The sequence below is a fragment of the Brachionichthys hirsutus genome, unplaced genomic scaffold, assembly GCF_040956055.1.
Source record: "Brachionichthys hirsutus isolate HB-005 unplaced genomic scaffold, CSIRO-AGI_Bhir_v1 contig_796, whole genome shotgun sequence".
Classification (NCBI taxonomy): Eukaryota; Metazoa; Chordata; class Actinopteri; order Lophiiformes; family Brachionichthyidae; genus Brachionichthys; species Brachionichthys hirsutus.
Window position 1 is genome coordinate 185,740 of NW_027180331.1, and position 18,511 is coordinate 204,250.

General features: G+C 40.4%; 1 protein-coding gene across 1 annotated transcript in view; it reads left to right on the forward strand.

Moving 5' to 3' along the window:
- Nucleotides 1-18,511, forward strand: part of LOC137913000 (KH domain-containing, RNA-binding, signal transduction-associated protein 2-like) — a 46,308-nt gene that overhangs the window by 20,093 nt on the left and 7,704 nt on the right. The window contains 3 exon segments of the mRNA XM_068757133.1: nucleotides 4,535-4,681; nucleotides 9,482-9,602; nucleotides 11,115-11,302. Coding sequence (XP_068613234.1) covers nucleotides 4,535-4,681; nucleotides 9,482-9,602; nucleotides 11,115-11,302 — 456 coding nt within the window.

Sequence of the window (18,511 nt, forward strand, 5' to 3'; positions counted from 1 at the left end):
AGCTACTTTAAAGCCACCATGATCAATACTGGTATAATATAAATCGGCACAGCTTTCTTAGAACACCACATCTATAATGCGTTACGGGAGCATTCAGGGTGAATTATGATGCATTGATATCTCTTATCACTGCACCTTTTAAAGTCACTGCGTGCCTGCGGATGTACATGGGACCTGGGTAGATGTTGGGTCCGTGTCAAAGCAGGCAATTTTTCTTTATATTTTGGCATCTTATATAATAGTCATGACACTTTACTTACTGTGCAATGTTAGGTTGAAGCATGGGTTATTTAGGAGTTGTTAAGAGTTTGCGTGAAAATCAAACAAAATTGCTCTGTTCAGTTATTTGGAGACAAATATTGAACAACCTTTCAGGCAAAAGCTCAAAATGGAAAATCAGCCCAAACAGACAGACAAAATCCAAAATGGGAAAGGTCTAAAATGCAAGCAAATTATCAACATCACAAGAAACATACGATTATCACCGTGGCAAATCTTAACTTTAAATGAACCGTAGGCGTGACCGTGATTCTGTTTTCTGTGTGATAAACTGGTGACAGCAATATAGTCAATGGGCTAAGGTCCAGCCTCCCTTATAGTTATAGGAAAGGAATGACTAAATGAAAAGAAATATAATTTTGTTTCATGAATAAATTCAAGAGAAATGTGATCACTGATAATTCTCAATTTAGGAAGCAACAAGTTCACACAATTTCTGTGGCAGAACTTTCTTTTTATATATATATATATATATATATCACTTTATTTTCCTCAAAAGATGGCATTGCCCAGTTTGAAAATAAATCTAACAAGCTCTATGTTCATGAAAATGTCAATGATCTTGAAAACATTCCTTTTGCCTTTTGTCTTTCTTTAGCTAAAATGAGCTGAACAACTATTCAACACACAATGCATGATTTAATTAGAATGTGACTAGCAGGCAGTATTCCTTAAATCAATTACCTGACTGTTGACTGTGCGGCGTTTGCATGTTCTCCCCGTGTCTGCGTGGGTTCTCCTCGGGTTCTCTGGCTTCCACCCACCTCCAAAAACATGCATCGTAGGTGAATTGATCACTCCAAATTGATTGTCCAGAGTGTGTGCGTAAGTGTTTGTCTGTGTCTGTGTGGCTGGCAGCACATCCAGGATGTACAATGCCTCTCGCCTGCACTGGCAGCCAGCCGTGGCAACCAAGGAGGATAAAGCAGCTGTAGATGAGACCATCGATGAATGGACACATCTTTACATGACAATTTGTCATTGTGTCTCCAATTCCTCTTCTTTTTTTTTTACCTCTTGCTACAAACATTTGATTTGAATAGAACACATACATTTTACAGAGGGAGGAATAATTCACACCCCAGCCACCCGATCCGCTGACAAGGAACAAATCCTCCCTCACTGGTCAGTATCACTAACTTGGTGTATTCACCTGGAGTCTGAGGGAGGAGCACGGAGCTGTGAGCAGCACAACAGAGCATAATAAACCCCTCGCAGGACGCCTATCTGATGCACTGCTTGGTATTTTCTGATAGCGATATTGATTTTGTGTGCAGTCTGACCAGTTCTTGAAGGACTCTGTGATGAGACTGACAGCTAAAGGTCATGACTGAGAGACATTCCAGGCAGCTCTGTGCTGCAGTCTAAGCCAGAGTCCCATGACAAGCAGAAGCACAAATCATCACGCATTACTGCAGCCACATCCTGCTCCTCAGAGGGGTGCATTAGTCCTATGATGGGTGGGGCGCACTCAATATGAAACCATGCACGCACATATTAGCCCGGTTAGAGAGCGAACTAACGACCTCAAAGCTTATTTGATTTCTGACCTCCTAAAGTCCTCATAAACGTAGCTCTGAGTGTGCTGCCCTCTCTGACAGAGCTCTCTTACCGTGTCAACCATTGAAATAGCTCAAACTCAAGATTCACAGTCGATTCATGTGCACATTTTTATCTTAATCACAATTTAACCCAGTGGCTGCAAAATATTATTTCAATTTGAGGTGGCAGGGAAGAGCTCTGTGAGGCACGGACCAACAAAGTCCCCAGATAGGCTGCTGAGCGTTTGACAGGCTCTCAGGCGTCGTCCCCCTGATGGCCAGCTTCATAGGTCCTTCAGCAAAAGCACCCAAAGAGGAATTGTTTAGATGCAGAATCACTAAACACAGGTGAATACTTAAAGAAACTCCTTTTCTCTGCAAATTTTGGCTTGACTAAATAATTAATTCAGTAATTCAGTAAGCAGCAGCAGCAGCAGCATTTGTAACCGGTGCTGTAATTTGAAACTTGTCTCCTCTCCAGTACTGACAACACCCCTGATTTGTTCAGCTCAAAATTGATTTTACAATTTAACGAGTTCTTTTGAAAGACAGTGAGAACTGGCCCCGAGCTGTATTACAAATCTTTTAAGCCGTTAAAGCCAGTGTGAAGCCTTGAGCATGGCCCCTCAAGGCCTGCATTGAGCTCCTCCTGTCATCACACTTTCAAACTGTTTGAAATAGGAGCTCAGTTTGACACCCTTCTGTGTTTCGGTTCCTTCTTATAGACTTGCTTTAATTCAATGCCCCCGTCTGAGCTGAATATCCACCTCTTTACATCATGTCTTTTGTTTTTTTCCCTATAAGCCTTTCTTGCTTTAAGGCATTAGAAGTATAACTTTAGCTCTATTTAATGTATTTAATGAAATTAGTGGCACTGTTTGATCATTTGCTCCTGTAAGGTTGTTTTTGTTAACTCTCTCTCTCTCTGTGTCTCTTTCTCTCTCTCTCTCTCTCATTATGAATTTCTTTTTTTTTTTTTTTATCTGTCATACCTCACCTATCCAGCAGGGCACCCCGGTGTGTCTTCCTGCCCTGCACACCTGTCCCTCATCTGCCAGTCTGTTTCATTTCCCTTAGAGATGGCAATGCTTACAATGCGGATGCTCCTGAATGTGACTATTATTTTTGTGATTGTGTTTGATTTTTTCTAACTTTTGCTCTGGTTTTTGTGAAGGATCTAAATCTCCAGACTGTGAGGCAACAGTTTTGTTATTTATCTTTAGCCATTTGACTTTTCCACAGTAGCAAAACTCCATCCATCAACTAAGACAGGTTGAAATATTGCAAGCTAGCGAAAGGAACAAAGGCTTATATATCAGCGTTTTGCTTTTGTTTGATTATTATTTTTATTTTTATTTATTTTTGCTTAATTTTACTTCTTGAGGATCCTCACAAGGTTTGTTGCCAACGGCCATCAAAATGCCTTGAACACTGCACCATGTCTGGCTCACAAGATGTCTATCCATTTTAAAAACCTCCTGGAGCTGTTTTTGAGCAGAGCCTGCAGAGCATCCTTCATGACAAATCAAAAAATACAGTTTTTCCTGGAAGAATATTCCACCTCCCCGGCACCACAATCCAAGACCGGGCTCAGCCCTCACTTTGAACTATGTAATCGTTATGTTTCCATTGTACAAACATCTGCATTATAATGGAATATATAGCTTTTACTCAAATAAATACACCCCCCCCCCCCCACACACACACACACACACATATCACATGCTCCCGCTAGTTCTCTTTTGTAATACAATAACAATAACATTTATATAGTTCATCTCTACACATTCAAGATACACATAGGTAAAAGATTGTACATGTAAAAAATATTTGAAAGCATGCATGTATCCTACCTATCTGCCTTGTCCATCCTATTATTAATTATTTGAATCGTTTTCTTCCTATGGAAGCTATTCTTTATCTCTAAATTTACCAAGGAACCATGTTATCTTGCTGTTTGCATTTAGCTGAAAGCACTGCCTGAGCAGGCAACTCCCAATAGAGCAGGAAACATCCTCCAAACCAGCAATTAAAGCATTAAACCAAACCTTCAAAGTTTGTTTTAAAGTTACTTTACCGCAATGTCCAGTGCAAGTAGTAAATATGTCTGCAATATAGTATTTGATAAAATGTACTTAACTAATGTTATTATTCAACTAGAACAGCATTCGGAGCGCGCAGACCTCTGGCAAGCAGCTCAGTTCCCCCCATAAACAGATTCACACCAGAAATAATGACCCTATACTTATTTTATCTACATTATTAGATTCCTTGACCATGGAAACATACAATTAGCAAGTAATTCACGTTGATAACATTATTAGTTCAGTCGTTACTCACGAAAATCACCTTTTTGGTATTGGCGATATTCTTCTGGATCTAGTTCCATAGATTTTGAAGGTAAAGCAAAAACATTGGCATACTACTGATTCTGTGGTGTCTTGGGTATATTGTGGTGTTGCATGTTTATACCTTAATTTGTTCTCTTGCAGTGACGAAGAAATCCTGTCCTGGATCATATACGGAATTTAGCCAGGATACGGATCAATCTTTGATTTCCTGTTGATCCTGTTGGGAACTTATCCTGTATTTTCAAGCATCCTGACCATTTATTGTGGAGTTATACAAAATAGCCCTGTCTGCCAATGATAAAGAATCATAAAAAAAACCCATAAAAGTCATCTGTTGTTCATTTGCTTTCTTTTGGCACACAGGAAGAAGAACTAAGGACGAGTGGCGAGGCCAAATACGCCCATCTGAGTAATGATCTTCATGTTTTAATTGAAGTCTTTGCGCCGCCCGGAGAGGCCTATTCCCGGATGAGTCATGCCTTGGAGGAGATTAAAAAATTCCTTGTTCCGGTAAGTTTCATACTTATTTTTTATTCCAGTGTCACATAGTGAATGCCATCAATTCTCCACCAGAGCCATTAGCACAAAGCAAACAGAGTCTGAGTTTGTTTACGTTAAGATGAAAGTGCAAAGTTTTCCTCTGCATCACGAACATGGCCCTACACTGCACAAATTTCCTCACAGATTTACCATAATGTATTCATCAATTAAATTGCCTCATGGAACAACTTGCAAGACTCCGGCAACTTATAGCCTGAAGAAATGTGCAATAATTAATGCGCATGTTGTGTATACTAGCCCAGTCTAAGCTGTAAATATTAATCAAGCTTTGCAAACGTGACAAGACTAATAGAGGAATTGTGTTGCAAGAATCTACTTTATGGAGCTCATGCCGCTTGCTACGTCGAGCCATTGTCTTTAGAGTCATGTCTGCTCACTGCATCAGGAGGATGATTGTTCCGCATCTGCACTGAGCAGACTTCATAACCCTGTTTCAAACTATTTAGTGCTGCCGCATAACGAGAAGGGAAATGCAAGCTTATTCATCTCTTGGGTGCAAACAATATGCACAAGTATGCAGGCCTTACTTTGACCCCGGCTGTCCGATGATCCAGGTCTCAAGAACATATGTTTGAGCTGTCAACAGTATGTGCAAATAGGTTCTGATTGATTGACTGTAAGACTTATTTCCTATGGTGCTCTGACGCAGTCCAGCTTGTTGTAGTAAATGTATGTACACCAATAAAGTTATTCTTTCTGTCCCCAATGTCTTTCCAAGAATATGAATACACTGATGGCAGAGCCTCCACTCTTAGTTAAGCGAGAACATGTTCTATGTTCTAACCCAAAATCGCATTGCTTAAGGTTTTTTTTTTTTTACAAATAAACCACACACAACAGGGATCTCTCAGTAACCATGGTGATGATGACGATGATGCTCTCTGTATTTTGTGGAGAGTGATAGAGAGCATCTTGCTATTTAAACGTTTGTTTTTTTCCCCAAAACACCAAATTATATGTTTCTCTGACTGGAATTAAAGAGGGACTGATTTTACACATCAAAGTTTGTTTACAGGTCTTGGGAGCATACTGAATGTACAAAAAGCTTTACAAAACCTTTTCTATCTCCACAGCAAGCTCTGTGAAGTTAGATAAATGGCCTCAAGTCATATCTTTGAGTCAGCGTTAGACGGGGCACAATTGAAATATTCAGCACTGAAGAGTTAGATAGAATTGGAATTACCTAAATTTAATAACCTGATCCTTGTCTCAATTTCGATTCAGCCATTCGAGGATCTGACTGATGGTCAGCGGGCTTTGCATGCAATATAGGACGATTAGAAAGAATACTTCAATTGAGCGATCAACAGTGTCAATTCCAAAGTGACAGATACTATTTGAACATTCATGGCAATGGTTGGTAGTCAGCTCAGCGTGGAACAGAGGAATGTACCACAGGGAACTGGGCCCAGGAGAAAAGGCGGGCTGAATTTACCGTCTTTGCAAACAGGCCTGATTTGAGCCAGCTGGTGTGCAGCATTATTGGCTCGCTGTGAGGAAGTCTCCCACTGCTCCAGTGACCAGTCTGCATCTGTTGGTGAGACATTATACTTCAGAGACCGACCTAAAGTCGAGGTGACGCAGGCAGACAGAATCATGGCGACCTCCCACAATGCAACACTGCATTTGAGTTAAAATTGAGTTAAAATTTAAAGATATGCCGCAGAGATTGATCCGAGATGAATTCCTCTCATCTATCTTTGGACAAAAAAACACAAATGTGAACAATTAATTTCTAAGTGCCATCACTAATCATGATGTCTGAAGATAAATGTCCCACCGCTACGATTTACTTCCCACTGAGCTCTATGAATATGAAAAAAATTAATATATATTCAATTATTTTCTCATGTATGTTAATGGTTATTAAATAGCTTTTTCAAAAACGGCATGCACATGCTTCATGAACATCTCCAGGGAGAATTCGATATGCACAACGTGTGCATCTCATTAATTTTAGTCATGAGCAAACGAGAGCAAACAGAAGTGCAGTTTTTCTGTCTGTAAGTTTTATCTGCCGTTGAAAGGACTTAAAAGACGAAAGCTTGCCTTAACACGAGGCCTTGGATCTGCTGCAAAGCAAAATCTTACTGCAGGAATGTTGGCAGTGCTGTCAGCTCAGTGTTGGAAATCCTAGATATTAAAGAAAAATGCACAGAGAAACCGAATCAGTGGATTGCTGCGTAAATACAGCCTGAAACTGAGACGCGTTGAAGGACAGGCGGTCCTGCTCTCATATAGGTTTGCGGCCTTAATCTCAAAATAGGGAGAATTTTGGCACATAGAAGATGACACAGATGCTTGATAAAGATATGTGGTAGTAATTTGTCTTTGCATAGAGTCCACTGCAGTCAAAACAAAATAAATGAGCTATGGAAATGGATTCAGGACTCATCATGATTACAAAGCATGAACGCCAACATTAAACACCAGTCTGGTGTTGCAGAGAAAAAAACATTTATATGCACAGTTACTGACATTGCCGCTCTCAGCAATGTTCCAGAAAAATATCCCAGTATGTCAGAGCAGTGATGTCACAGGCAGCAGACCGATATCAATGAGATGAAATACGCATTTAGAAATCAGTCAACACAACGTGTGGCAGCCGTGCCTCGTCTGCTGGCTCCTTGAGGTCTTTGTGTGTGCCCAAGGTCAAACACGGTCAGACTTAATCGAAGCGCGCAAACAGTCTGACCCGAAAAGCCTCAGCATTTGTTTTATCTGTATTCTCGTGGCGCTGCCTCTGTCAACAGTCAACTCTCACAAGCTCTGGCACATTGCTTGTGTTCTGGATTGGCTGGCAGGCTTCCGTTTAAAAGCTGTGTGCCTGTCTTTTGTCAAACCGTATACCTTAATCCATTAAGGAGGGAGGCACGTGTGTGCTGTGTGTCTTGTGTCTCGTAAATCTGCTGCAAAGATGTTTTTGTCTCCATCAGAGACGTGGGTTTGAGAATCTGTTCATTATGTTGTGCCAGTGTGACACGTAACCTGCTACTGCAAATGAAGAGGTGGGACAATATGGCAGCCGCGGCGTGGTGCCCTGTAGCCTTTTTTTTTTTTAATTATGGTGCAAATATGCGATTCCGTCGTGGCGGACCGGTGGCTGAGATTAATGATCAAATATGGCTTTCTCTGATCACATGTGTCGCCATCCTCTGATTCTGCTCCACTCTCACTCTTGACGTTCTTCTGTCACTTATTCGTGATCCACAGTTGAATAAAGGCAACATGTTTTTGAAATAGGTTGGAATATTCAACATTAAATATATTCAAAGCATGTGTGTCAGAAATTACGCCGTGGTTTTAACGATACGCTGCTTTTGGTCGTTTGCTGCAGTCGTTTGGCATCGCTGAGCCGCATCGCTGCCCTTTATGGGAGCATATTAAACTGTCCACGGGACAATACAATGAACCGCAACACAACTATTTCTATTCAAATAAAGCTGCTATTTATAGTTAAACTTTAAAAGTAACACCAACCTTCTTTAAATGGATCTGCTTGATAAAACTGAAGTAGTTTTTAGAACAATTCAAAAAATACCTGCAGGGCAACGAAGCAGAAATCCCCACACATTAACACACAACCCCATTAACCGTCCTTAAAGCCTCTACTGGGAACATTTCAGCGCGAGACAAAGATGTCTCCAACTTCCTTGGGTCCATTTTCAGTTTCTGTGTGTCCAAAGCTGCAGATTTTCAACATCACACTTCTTAAAATTATATGCTGGACCAGGCTTAATGTCAAAGTTCTGATGCTTAGTCACCATGTTGTCTCCACACATTAAAGCCAGACTCACATGAAAACGGCTTTCTGGTATTAAGACTAAGTACTCTGGACTCTAACTGCTTAAACATTTCAGGGGGGGGGTGACTTTGAGTAGATGTTTTTTTGAGGTGTTGATATAAAAGCAGTGAAAATTTCTAAAATGAAGTGAGAGAAGCTAATGCTGGGGGACATAGGAAATACAGGGTGATACTAAACCATCAGAATATTCAGTTATACTGTGTGTATGTCAATAATAATCATGTGTCATGAATCAATTATCAATCAATGCTGTTTACTCCATGTTCCAGGAAAGTGGGAATACGTTTGTCTGTTTTGAACTTTATTTTGAAGTAAGTTCCAGATGATTTTAATTCTTTCAGGGACAATCCTGTTCTTTACGCCATCAGAGTTGTAAAATGTGGCTGTCAAAAACGTGGATAAAGAAAGCAATTGGCCGCCGCCTGCATGTCTTTGTCATCATTACAAACACATTCTGCCCAAAGTAGCAGCTTGTGAGTGCTTTGCTTTTATGTTTCTAGGGAAAAAAGCCTGTTTATATGTCACCGATGACAAGATAATGAATGCTGTTTGGCCTGCTCTGTTTTCTGGCCTCCAATGAAGTCTTTTTTTTTCTTTTCTTACACACATCAGGCAATTTGTTGTCACATCACCTGAGTTCTGCAAAAACCCTCGATAGAAGAATTATTTAAATCCAATCTTGCTCCTCACATTGAATATGCGGCTTGTTGATTATTGAGGCGCATTTGTCATTAGTGATCACTCTTCTGCACGTCCTGTCCAAACATAGCCAAAATGAGGCATTCTTCATTGGGTATTCAAAGCTCATGCCTCCCCTGTGTGTGTCAAGATCACATTGATATGATTATATAGTTGCTGTTGTTAGGTCCATCTGTTCCACTCGGGGAAAAAAAACACATCCGTGTTTTTTTTTATATGAGAATTGATGTATTTTGTTCCCATAGGACTACAATGATGAGATTAGACAGGAGCAGCTGAGAGAGCTCTCCCTCTTGAACGGTTCTGAGGAGTCGAGCCGAGGGAGGAGTGGACGGCCAGCGACAACAATATCCACACGGTAAAAACGTGATAAATAAACATTTGGTTTAAAATTGTATATCATTTCTTCTGATTGTTGTAATATTTACTTACAGTCCACTTAATAGTGAACATTTATATCACACTACATGAAGGAAGATGGATTTACAAAGAAGCAATTATCAAAATCTGAGCACAGGCGTAGCCTTGATGATCATCAATATGACACAACTATCACCACATCGAAATGTGCAAGCCTAACAACCTTGATAAAATGAAACAAATGGCTGACGTGCTGTGTTGTTGAAGCTTACTGGTATTACTGGCTGGTTTCTGTCAAATAATTAAACAGCCAGTAGCATTCTTTATGATGAGGCTCTAAGAGTAGAGAGTGTAAATCCCTCAAAGGCAATTTGTGCAATTAGTTTTTTTGTTCTCTCCTCATACCAATATTCAGATTGTTCTGTTAGGGCCTCCTAATGATATTAATATTAGTTGTTGTCCACATAAAGGTACTTTATCTCAAGTCAATGTCAGCGTCACCAGCTACAGAAAAAGCTCACGTGACAGAGCATTTGATTGGCTTAGCCACGCGTGCAGCTGCTGTTGTGAAGCGGATTGCCTTCCCCTCCGTTTCCTTTTGAATTGATTTTTAGAGAAAATTGTCCACAACCTACCTGAGCCGCGGCGGTCCCTCAAAAGCATGCAGGTACAGTTTGCCCCACGCCCTGTACAGGAGACAAATCCAGAAAGAACATGGAATGCCCACAATTTAAAGTCACCCCCATCACTTGCCTTCACAGATTTTCTCATGGCACACAGATAAGCGATTATTGCAAATCTCCATGAAAAATATGCACCAGTAATTCCTCTTTGGGTGTCTATATTTTTGGATCACAATGGGCCACTTCTAAGTGAAGGATGTGCCAGAGGAAGAAATGGTCTCCTTGCCCACCTACATCATGCGGCTGTTAAAAATGTGAAGTTGGCAGACTATAGAGGGCTTTGTGGTGCTAAAGCCACCCTTTGATTCACGCGCTGTTCAAGGGGTTCTTCGACTGGACAATTGCTCCTCCACAAAAGACACAAGCTCAAATCCTTTGAACTTAAATGTCTCTCTCTGCTGGACACCCTTAAGTAAGTCAATAAAAAAAGAAAATGTCTGACCATGTCGCTGAGCAGGGTGAAGTGTGAGTTGATGCAAACACAGGCTTGAGACGGCTGTACGGGTTTATTGAAATGTGAAAGGTGTCTCCCAAAGGTGTTAAGAAAGACACACATTGACACTCTTCAACCCTCTGATCATTACATCTACTTCTGTGCCGGCGGAGGTTATGCTTATCTTGTGTTTCACCCAAGCACGCTGTGCAACACACATCCACTGAATCAGCCTGCACAGACGTCGCCATAAGACGGATCTGACACATTTCTTACGTCCTACCTCTTAATGTTTTTTTTTTCTTCGCTGACATTGCTGCGGCTTATTTTCAGATGGTGCGGAGTAAAATTATTCTGGCAAAAAATTATGCCCTATTTTTCTGCTTGTTTACTTCACCAGAGGCCACAGAGGAACGAGAAGGAGTGCAGCAGCACCTCGGGGGACAGCAGCAGCAGCAGCAGCACACAGCAAACTTCCCACGACTGCTTTAACAAGGGAGGCACAAGCTCCTAGAGCCATGGGGGCAGCGGGGAGCGCTGGCTACAGGCCCCCGCCGTTAGCCGTCAGACATGAGTCATACGACGACTATGTAAGTTCAATCCTCTTTGCACACTCTGAGAAGTGTAGCTGATAATAATGTTACTTGAACTGTGTGCAAATCCAACTTGGTTTAATCCCCTTTCGTGTGATCTGGTTGGGTCTTGCTTTACATGGAGAGGTGGGGCATTCTGGGAGTCGTTTGAAAAATTAGGGCAACAGGATATTATTACAATCTTTATTTTAATTACCGGTAACTCCGTTTTTTTAGGGCATACCAGACATTTCATAATGATTCACGAGCCAATCATTTCTGCACAGTACTAAAATCAACTTGGTTGACTTTAAGGCTTCTTGGGATAAATAATCTTTCAGAGTGAAATGTATCTTTTTATGCATAGGTTAGGGCAGAATTGTGGCTAACAGCCGAGATGTTTGTGTCATGGTGACACATCTCCAGCAGCAAGAAAAAAAAATTGATCTAATTTGTTACTGTGTGTATTTGTGGCTAAATATTCTGCTACAGTGAATCGTAAATAGCAACCATGCAAATTGGTTAAATAAATAGTCTATATTAACAAAATTATTTAGATGATGTTTTTAGGGATTCACATACTTTCTCTTGAAACAAATATATTTATTATTAAAGGAATGTTTTGTCACGTGAGCTTATTTACCACTTTATCAGTTTTACCCCACACCCAGAGCAGAGCATTTTTTACCAAACCAACAGATTTTACTTCTTTGGTTTTGTTCAGGTTTGGTCATCTTAGATTCTAATGAGGGATGGGTGCACTGACTTGCATGCACCTGGAAAATTTTATATTTAAAACAAGAAAAGCAATCGGAAAGTGCAAACCTCCGCCTGCCAAGAACGCTGAACAGATGGTATGGAGTCAAAATGCAGAGGCACAGACTGACTGTAGAGCAACAGAAGAGTTTATTCCAGAAAACGGCTCGGTACACAGAAAGGCAGTCCAAACTGGCAAAGGTATCCAAATCAGCAGGCAAAAGGCAAGGTCTGAAAAACAAGGCTATAGCTATGGCTTGAGAAAAAGGCTGGAACGTGACTGTGAGGTACAACGAACTGGCAGAGGACTGAAGGCAGAGGGTAGGACAAGGAGGCATGGTGACGAAGGGAATGAGGAGACGGTGTGACAACGAGATGGAAAGAGGTCAGACACAGAACACAGGAAATAATGCAACACATAAAGGGAGCGCATGGAAGCATAAAATAATACTAGAAAACGACAATCAGAGATTGCAGACCCTCGCCTCCAATAGACTATTCGATCTTGTGAGACAGTAAACAGGGCTTCCGGATCAGAGGGGCCAAACCTGCTCTAGCTCGCTGCTTCGGAACGTACTACAAGCCATCTTCTGGACTCTTTTTCCCATCATGCCATTCGTGCCCCTCCCTCTTAAAGTGGCAGTTTACAGCACAGGCACAATTCCAGATGTAAAAATAATTCTAGAATCTGGATCCAGATCCGTATCAACGCCATTCTCGGGGAGGACCGAGCCACGGACAGAACCTTGCTTGTGTAAAATTTTCAAGTCGAGTGGGTTACTAGTTTTTGACTTATGCGCTCGGACAGACAAACAGACAAACAGACAAACAGACAGACAAACGCACCCAATTGCAATACCCTCGCTTCCGCTTCGGCGAGGGTAACAAGGGAAAAAAACAGAAGCATGACACAGCCAGCAGCTCATTCCCCTCCTAATTGGATTTGCACCGTCCACATGGTGATCTGGATCATCACCAAAAGGTTCTAAATGTTTCAATGTAAACATTTAATAATTTATCCTGACTTCATTCTGGATCAGATCCAGAAGACATTTTGCATGATAGTGCATCTCGGACCCCTTTATGTCTGTTTTGGTGAGTGAATTGAATGCATACTTTACAAGATATGAGTTTTTTTGAAAAATCCTCCATTATAAGATAAGAGTTAGTTGGTTGATGTAGACCGTAGGCTCAGGACAGATATAACAATGGTCACCTGCGAATAAAAAAATGTGCATTCAGTGGTGAAATGAATTGATTCCAGTGGAACTCTGTGAGAGAGAAAAAAAAAGAAGATCTGTAATGATTGTGTAGCTTGCCTGTTACACTCCTATACATATGAACTAAAGTATGTGATATACAGAGTCTATGTATATGTAAATCTCAATTCCATGAAGCATTGCATTGTGAATTGCTGCACATTCAGGAGCACAATGATTCACTTGAACTACTGTCCAGTGTTTATAAAATCTGTTCTCATATCACTTTCTTCACACAACACTGGGATTCATGCGAAAGTTATTCACGGCCCTTAAAAGTATGCTTGTCTTCAGATCTCAGAAATGTCTCAAGGTCATTTTGAAAGGATTGCACAAGGTGAGCTCTAAGCTTCATCCAAATGAAAAAAGGCAACACTTTTCCTCGTCTATTTCCTCAGAGCCTTCCTGCTAAAGCCCCCATGTGTGCTGGCAATTGAAGATTGGGCCGTCTGCATGGGGAAAAGCACAAGCACAGTCTCATTACCAAACCAAATTGAGTTCTGATGTAGAGCCTGTATATTTCTAAGGAGTAAAAAGCGAGGCATTTCTTCTCTTTGTAATTGGAGGTTGGAAAGAGGGGTGGGAGCAGAGAGACTAGGGGATTATGGAGAGATGAATTTGTCCTGAACATTTTCTTCCCTCATATCTCACTTTGCTATTTCTTCTACTACATTACCCAATTTTCTTTGAACAAGTTTTCAGAATATGGCAAGAGATTTTTTTTTAATACAAAGGTCGAGGTTTGTTAGCATTTGTCATCACTAAGTGTACAAGACATGGTATTGCATGTTGTAATGCCACTGCAAGGATCCTAGAGTGAGCAGTCTGCTGCAAGAGATGAGCAGATCTGCCACAGAGGATGTGTTTGTTGCTAAAGTCTCTTCTTGTGCGTTGGTATCATGTCGACTGTTGATTGATGGATGCTGTCAAAGTGTCAGTCTGTCTCATAAAAGTGATACCATGAGAGCATCCATAACTCGAGCTAGTCAAGGGTGGTATTGATCCCAAACTTAAATGGAAAGCATGAGGAAGCTGGCAGTTATCATGTGTCGCTGTTCGCTTTATAATTTATGACCTCAATGCCAGTGCTTTCTTTATTCCTTGTAATAGTCTTCTGTGCAAGCTGGTGTTTACAGTAATGCTCAGGTGTACAGAATACTGCAATACTCTGAAGCCGTTTCTCATTATTTTCTTGAAGGAATTCAAGGCCAAAGTAAAAAAGTAATAATAATGGAATCTAAAAGGATGAGGTTGTTCAAATGTTAAATTGTTTTGCTACAAACATATCCATCAATCCATGCAACAAAAATAAAGAAAGCCATCAACAATAAATTGTCCCTGCTAATGAATACTGTTTGAATACTCAATTCCTGAATGAAAATGATGAAGTCGGTTCTGCCATTACAAAAAACATGTTGGAATCAGTTATGTTACACAATAGTTTCATATCACCCACAATGGAAAATCAATAACAGATGCTAAATTATTAACTACATTATCCTGATTGGTTTGTATTTTATTAGATGATAGATAGATAGATAGATAGATAGACGTAGCCTACATCTTCCATTGACTACTGGGTTTATTGTTTCATGACACATCAGTATGTGCTTGATTCGACAGAAACACAATCATGCATGACATTTATGTTGCATTATTGAGTCATAAGCATCAGGTAAATTACATTCTGTTAAAATGCTGTTACAGTTCACTGCATACTCGTGTATACATACTTAATTACTGAGCCGGTAATTAAGTTAATGTACCCGTAGTTAGGTAAAGGATGCATGGCCCATTCATTTGCAATGATGGACACCTTGAAGGGCACTGCACTTCATAACATGTTCACTTGCTAAAAAAGGAAACTATTCGCTATTCGTTTTGCAATCAAATTCACTGCACTGGACAGCAGACACTGCGTTGCTTTGTTTGTGTCTGGGTGCTTTGTCCTCCAGGTGGACCAGCATCTGTCTCAGGGTGTTGAAGAGTATGTGAATCATGTGTTGACTGAAAATTTGTTTGAATTCTTCAGAAAACACTGGCAAGGTAGGGGATGACAACGGGTTTCCATTTGTCTTCGGTCTCTTATTCCTGGTTGTTTTTGTTAATATATTTGTTGGTCTTGTGCTGGTGAGAATCAAAAAGAAGATACTGGTTGGTGTGGGTGGGCTTTCTGTACACCTCAATGTTGAGGTTTCCATCCATTTCACGGTGTGCTGCACAGATGTTACAGCCCAACGTATTGATGTGGTCTGTAAAGCCTTTCACTTCTTGGGGCCTGTTTTTTTTACGTAGGTGTCGTCCACATACCTGCAAGTCCCTGCAAAAGAGGTCAGGGACTTGCATTGCAGCTCTTCCATATGCAAATTGTCTATCAGAGATGCCGGTGAAGCCATGAAACAAACATGTTTCTGCCGGTACTGGAAGTACGGTAGCTGGTGCTCAGACAGAGATCCAGCAGCGCGCCAATGTGGTCTGGGGCGAGGTGTGTTCTGTTCAGTTGTGTTTGGTCTTGTAGGCATTTTCTTCTTCGTGTCCTGCCTGGCTTTGCAGCTGGAATATCTGATAATTGGTTGTCATATCGTTAGCCTCATAGCATTATTGCCCATTATCAATAGGCATTGCCCAACACTTGGGCTGTTATGCTATTAGGCTAATGATATTCATTTCATAAAGACACAAAGCAATCCCATCATGATAGAGCTGCAAATGAATCTTGCACTAAAATCTGAAAGTGCTGACAATGCAGAGCTGTAATCAGATTAATATTGGTTTGTTTTCCAGAGCAAAGTTATCTGAAAGTTTAGCAATAGATCACTGCTGTTGTTTTGTGTTAGGGTTTAGTTAATTGCTTTGTTGTTGTGCACTTATAAAATATATATTTTCATTACTTCTGAGCTCTTTCAGTACAGTATTTGCAGTATGTGGTCCAACTCTGAATATTTATTTTTGGAGCATTGGATTGGAGGTCTATAAATTTACCATCTTCCACTAATGGGCTCTTAAAGTATGTATTTGTGTCTGTGCCAACACTCTTTACATTATGTGCGTCCGATGTATTTATATTTTATGGATTCCCACATAAAAGCGAGTTCATCTTACAGCTAGATTCACATGCATAATCAAGATGAAAGCTTCTTCAATGAGATTCTTCATTAGACGCAGTGCTATTACTTGAGTAAGTTGCAAAGTTATGACTAATAGCCGTCATTTTGTGACATTAAACACGAGATAATTAATTGATGTTGCAAAGCTCCTAGAAAGAGCAGCAGGGAGACGTTTCACTGTAATAACTTTAAGTTTGCGCATGAAAAAATTTAAGGGAGCGCAGCGAAAGATAAAAAATGTGAAGGATGGCCTTTTTTATAGATGGGGACCATGGCCTCCATTTAATGTTAAGAATCAGGTCCCGTCAGGATCAAATCATATCTTTTTATGTCAGTGCTGATGATAGAAAAAAATGAATCTGAGAGTGATACAGGATTCTGTCCCTGACAGCAGAACATAAATTGAACAAATCGCAGGAAAAAGCTGAAAATCCTGGCTTGGCTTTTAAACCTGAGCCCTGCAACTATACTGATGCCGTGCAGGAAATGCCATAATGTGATTAAACACAGAGCTTTGGGGGCTTTGAAGAAGAAAAAAAAAAGTCTAATCCATCTCCTGTGGAAAAAGCAAAAGGACACCCTTTTGAAATGGGGGGGGGGGCTCCCCATATCATCTATTTTATGAACATAAAAGATGCTTGAGATTCATGAGGCTCTGTATATTTGTTGAAGGAGAGCAGTTTCTCAGGCCACCTTCATGCACAGCTGCTGTAATTGCTCTGTAACAATAGTTTCAGATACACGGCTGCATTTAGGTTTGTTGGATTAATCATGGAAACCCTCCATGCAGAGCCCTGCTGTTTATTAAAACAGATGTATGAGGCACAGTTTCGCTTTTACAGTATGCTACACTGTAAAAAATAACTATTAAAAGAATGGTAAAGGGGCTGACAGCAGAGTTTCCAAATGGTTACTGTAAAATTACAGTAAATAATTACCTCAGAAAGAGACATTTAATAGGCTTCAAAAATACAAAACAGATTTTTACAGTCAAAAGGTTAATAATTTACCATAAGCTACATTCAAGCAGATGGCTGTACATATTGACATAGTGAGGCATTTGAATGGTTTTACCAGTGTGGCTTTCACATTTGTTACTTGAATATCGATAGCTATTGCAAAAAATGCATCAAAAATAAGTCTCACTGACTGCATATTTCTATTTACACTCATCAAATACACATTCATTGCATTGTGAAACTAGATACTCGAGTGGTTACTGATCCGCTCAGACTAAGTGGATTCTGCTAAAAGTATCCCGGTACCAACCTACCAGAAGTCTTGGTTCTGCTTTTTGGGGTCATGTGGCTCGAACAACTATCATTGGCTGAGGGGTTGTCACATGTTGGGTGACTGGCGCAGATGGCAGGAAGGCTTCCCCTGGATGCAGGCTTCTCGCCAGGGATTCCCTTGAGGAGCGGATGTCATCGATTGCAATACAATGAAAGTGTGCGGAGTTCATACTCTGTTCCACGTATGAATCATAACAGCAGCCGAAGAAGGTTTCAGGCTGTGCAATGAATGCAAGCCACAGATAAGCGAATGCATGTTGCCTTCAAGCAAGCACAATATGACATTTTGATACCAGGAAAGTGTCAGGGGATATGAATGTGATTTAATATATATATATATATATATATATATATATATCCTACAATTTGCCAAGAGAGCTTGCTTCAAATAATTGCGGTAAATGAAGTCCAGGCCTTGGCTTCAAAAAGACCATTAATGTCCATAAAATCACTCCATACAGCGAGTGTAGTGTCTTCTGTCTTCTGATTCATGAAAATCTATTTGTTTTCCATTATATTTACTTCCAACTAAACTTAAAGATCAAGGTCTCACTTTCATTTCTAAACCTCGCACAGCGAAAATGGCTCCAGAAGAATCAAGTGGATAATAACAAAAATGAATATATAAAATGATATTACTTTATGGATTAAAGTAATATCATGGTCAGAGTTGGACAATGAAATTGTCCAACTCTGACCATGTCAAATTCAGATTAAAAGCAGTCCTTTCTTTCATCACCTTGATTTCCATGGCAACCTTCTGCAGATCTGTAGAAGCACAGTCTCTTTACATGACCTGAAATCAGAGAAATA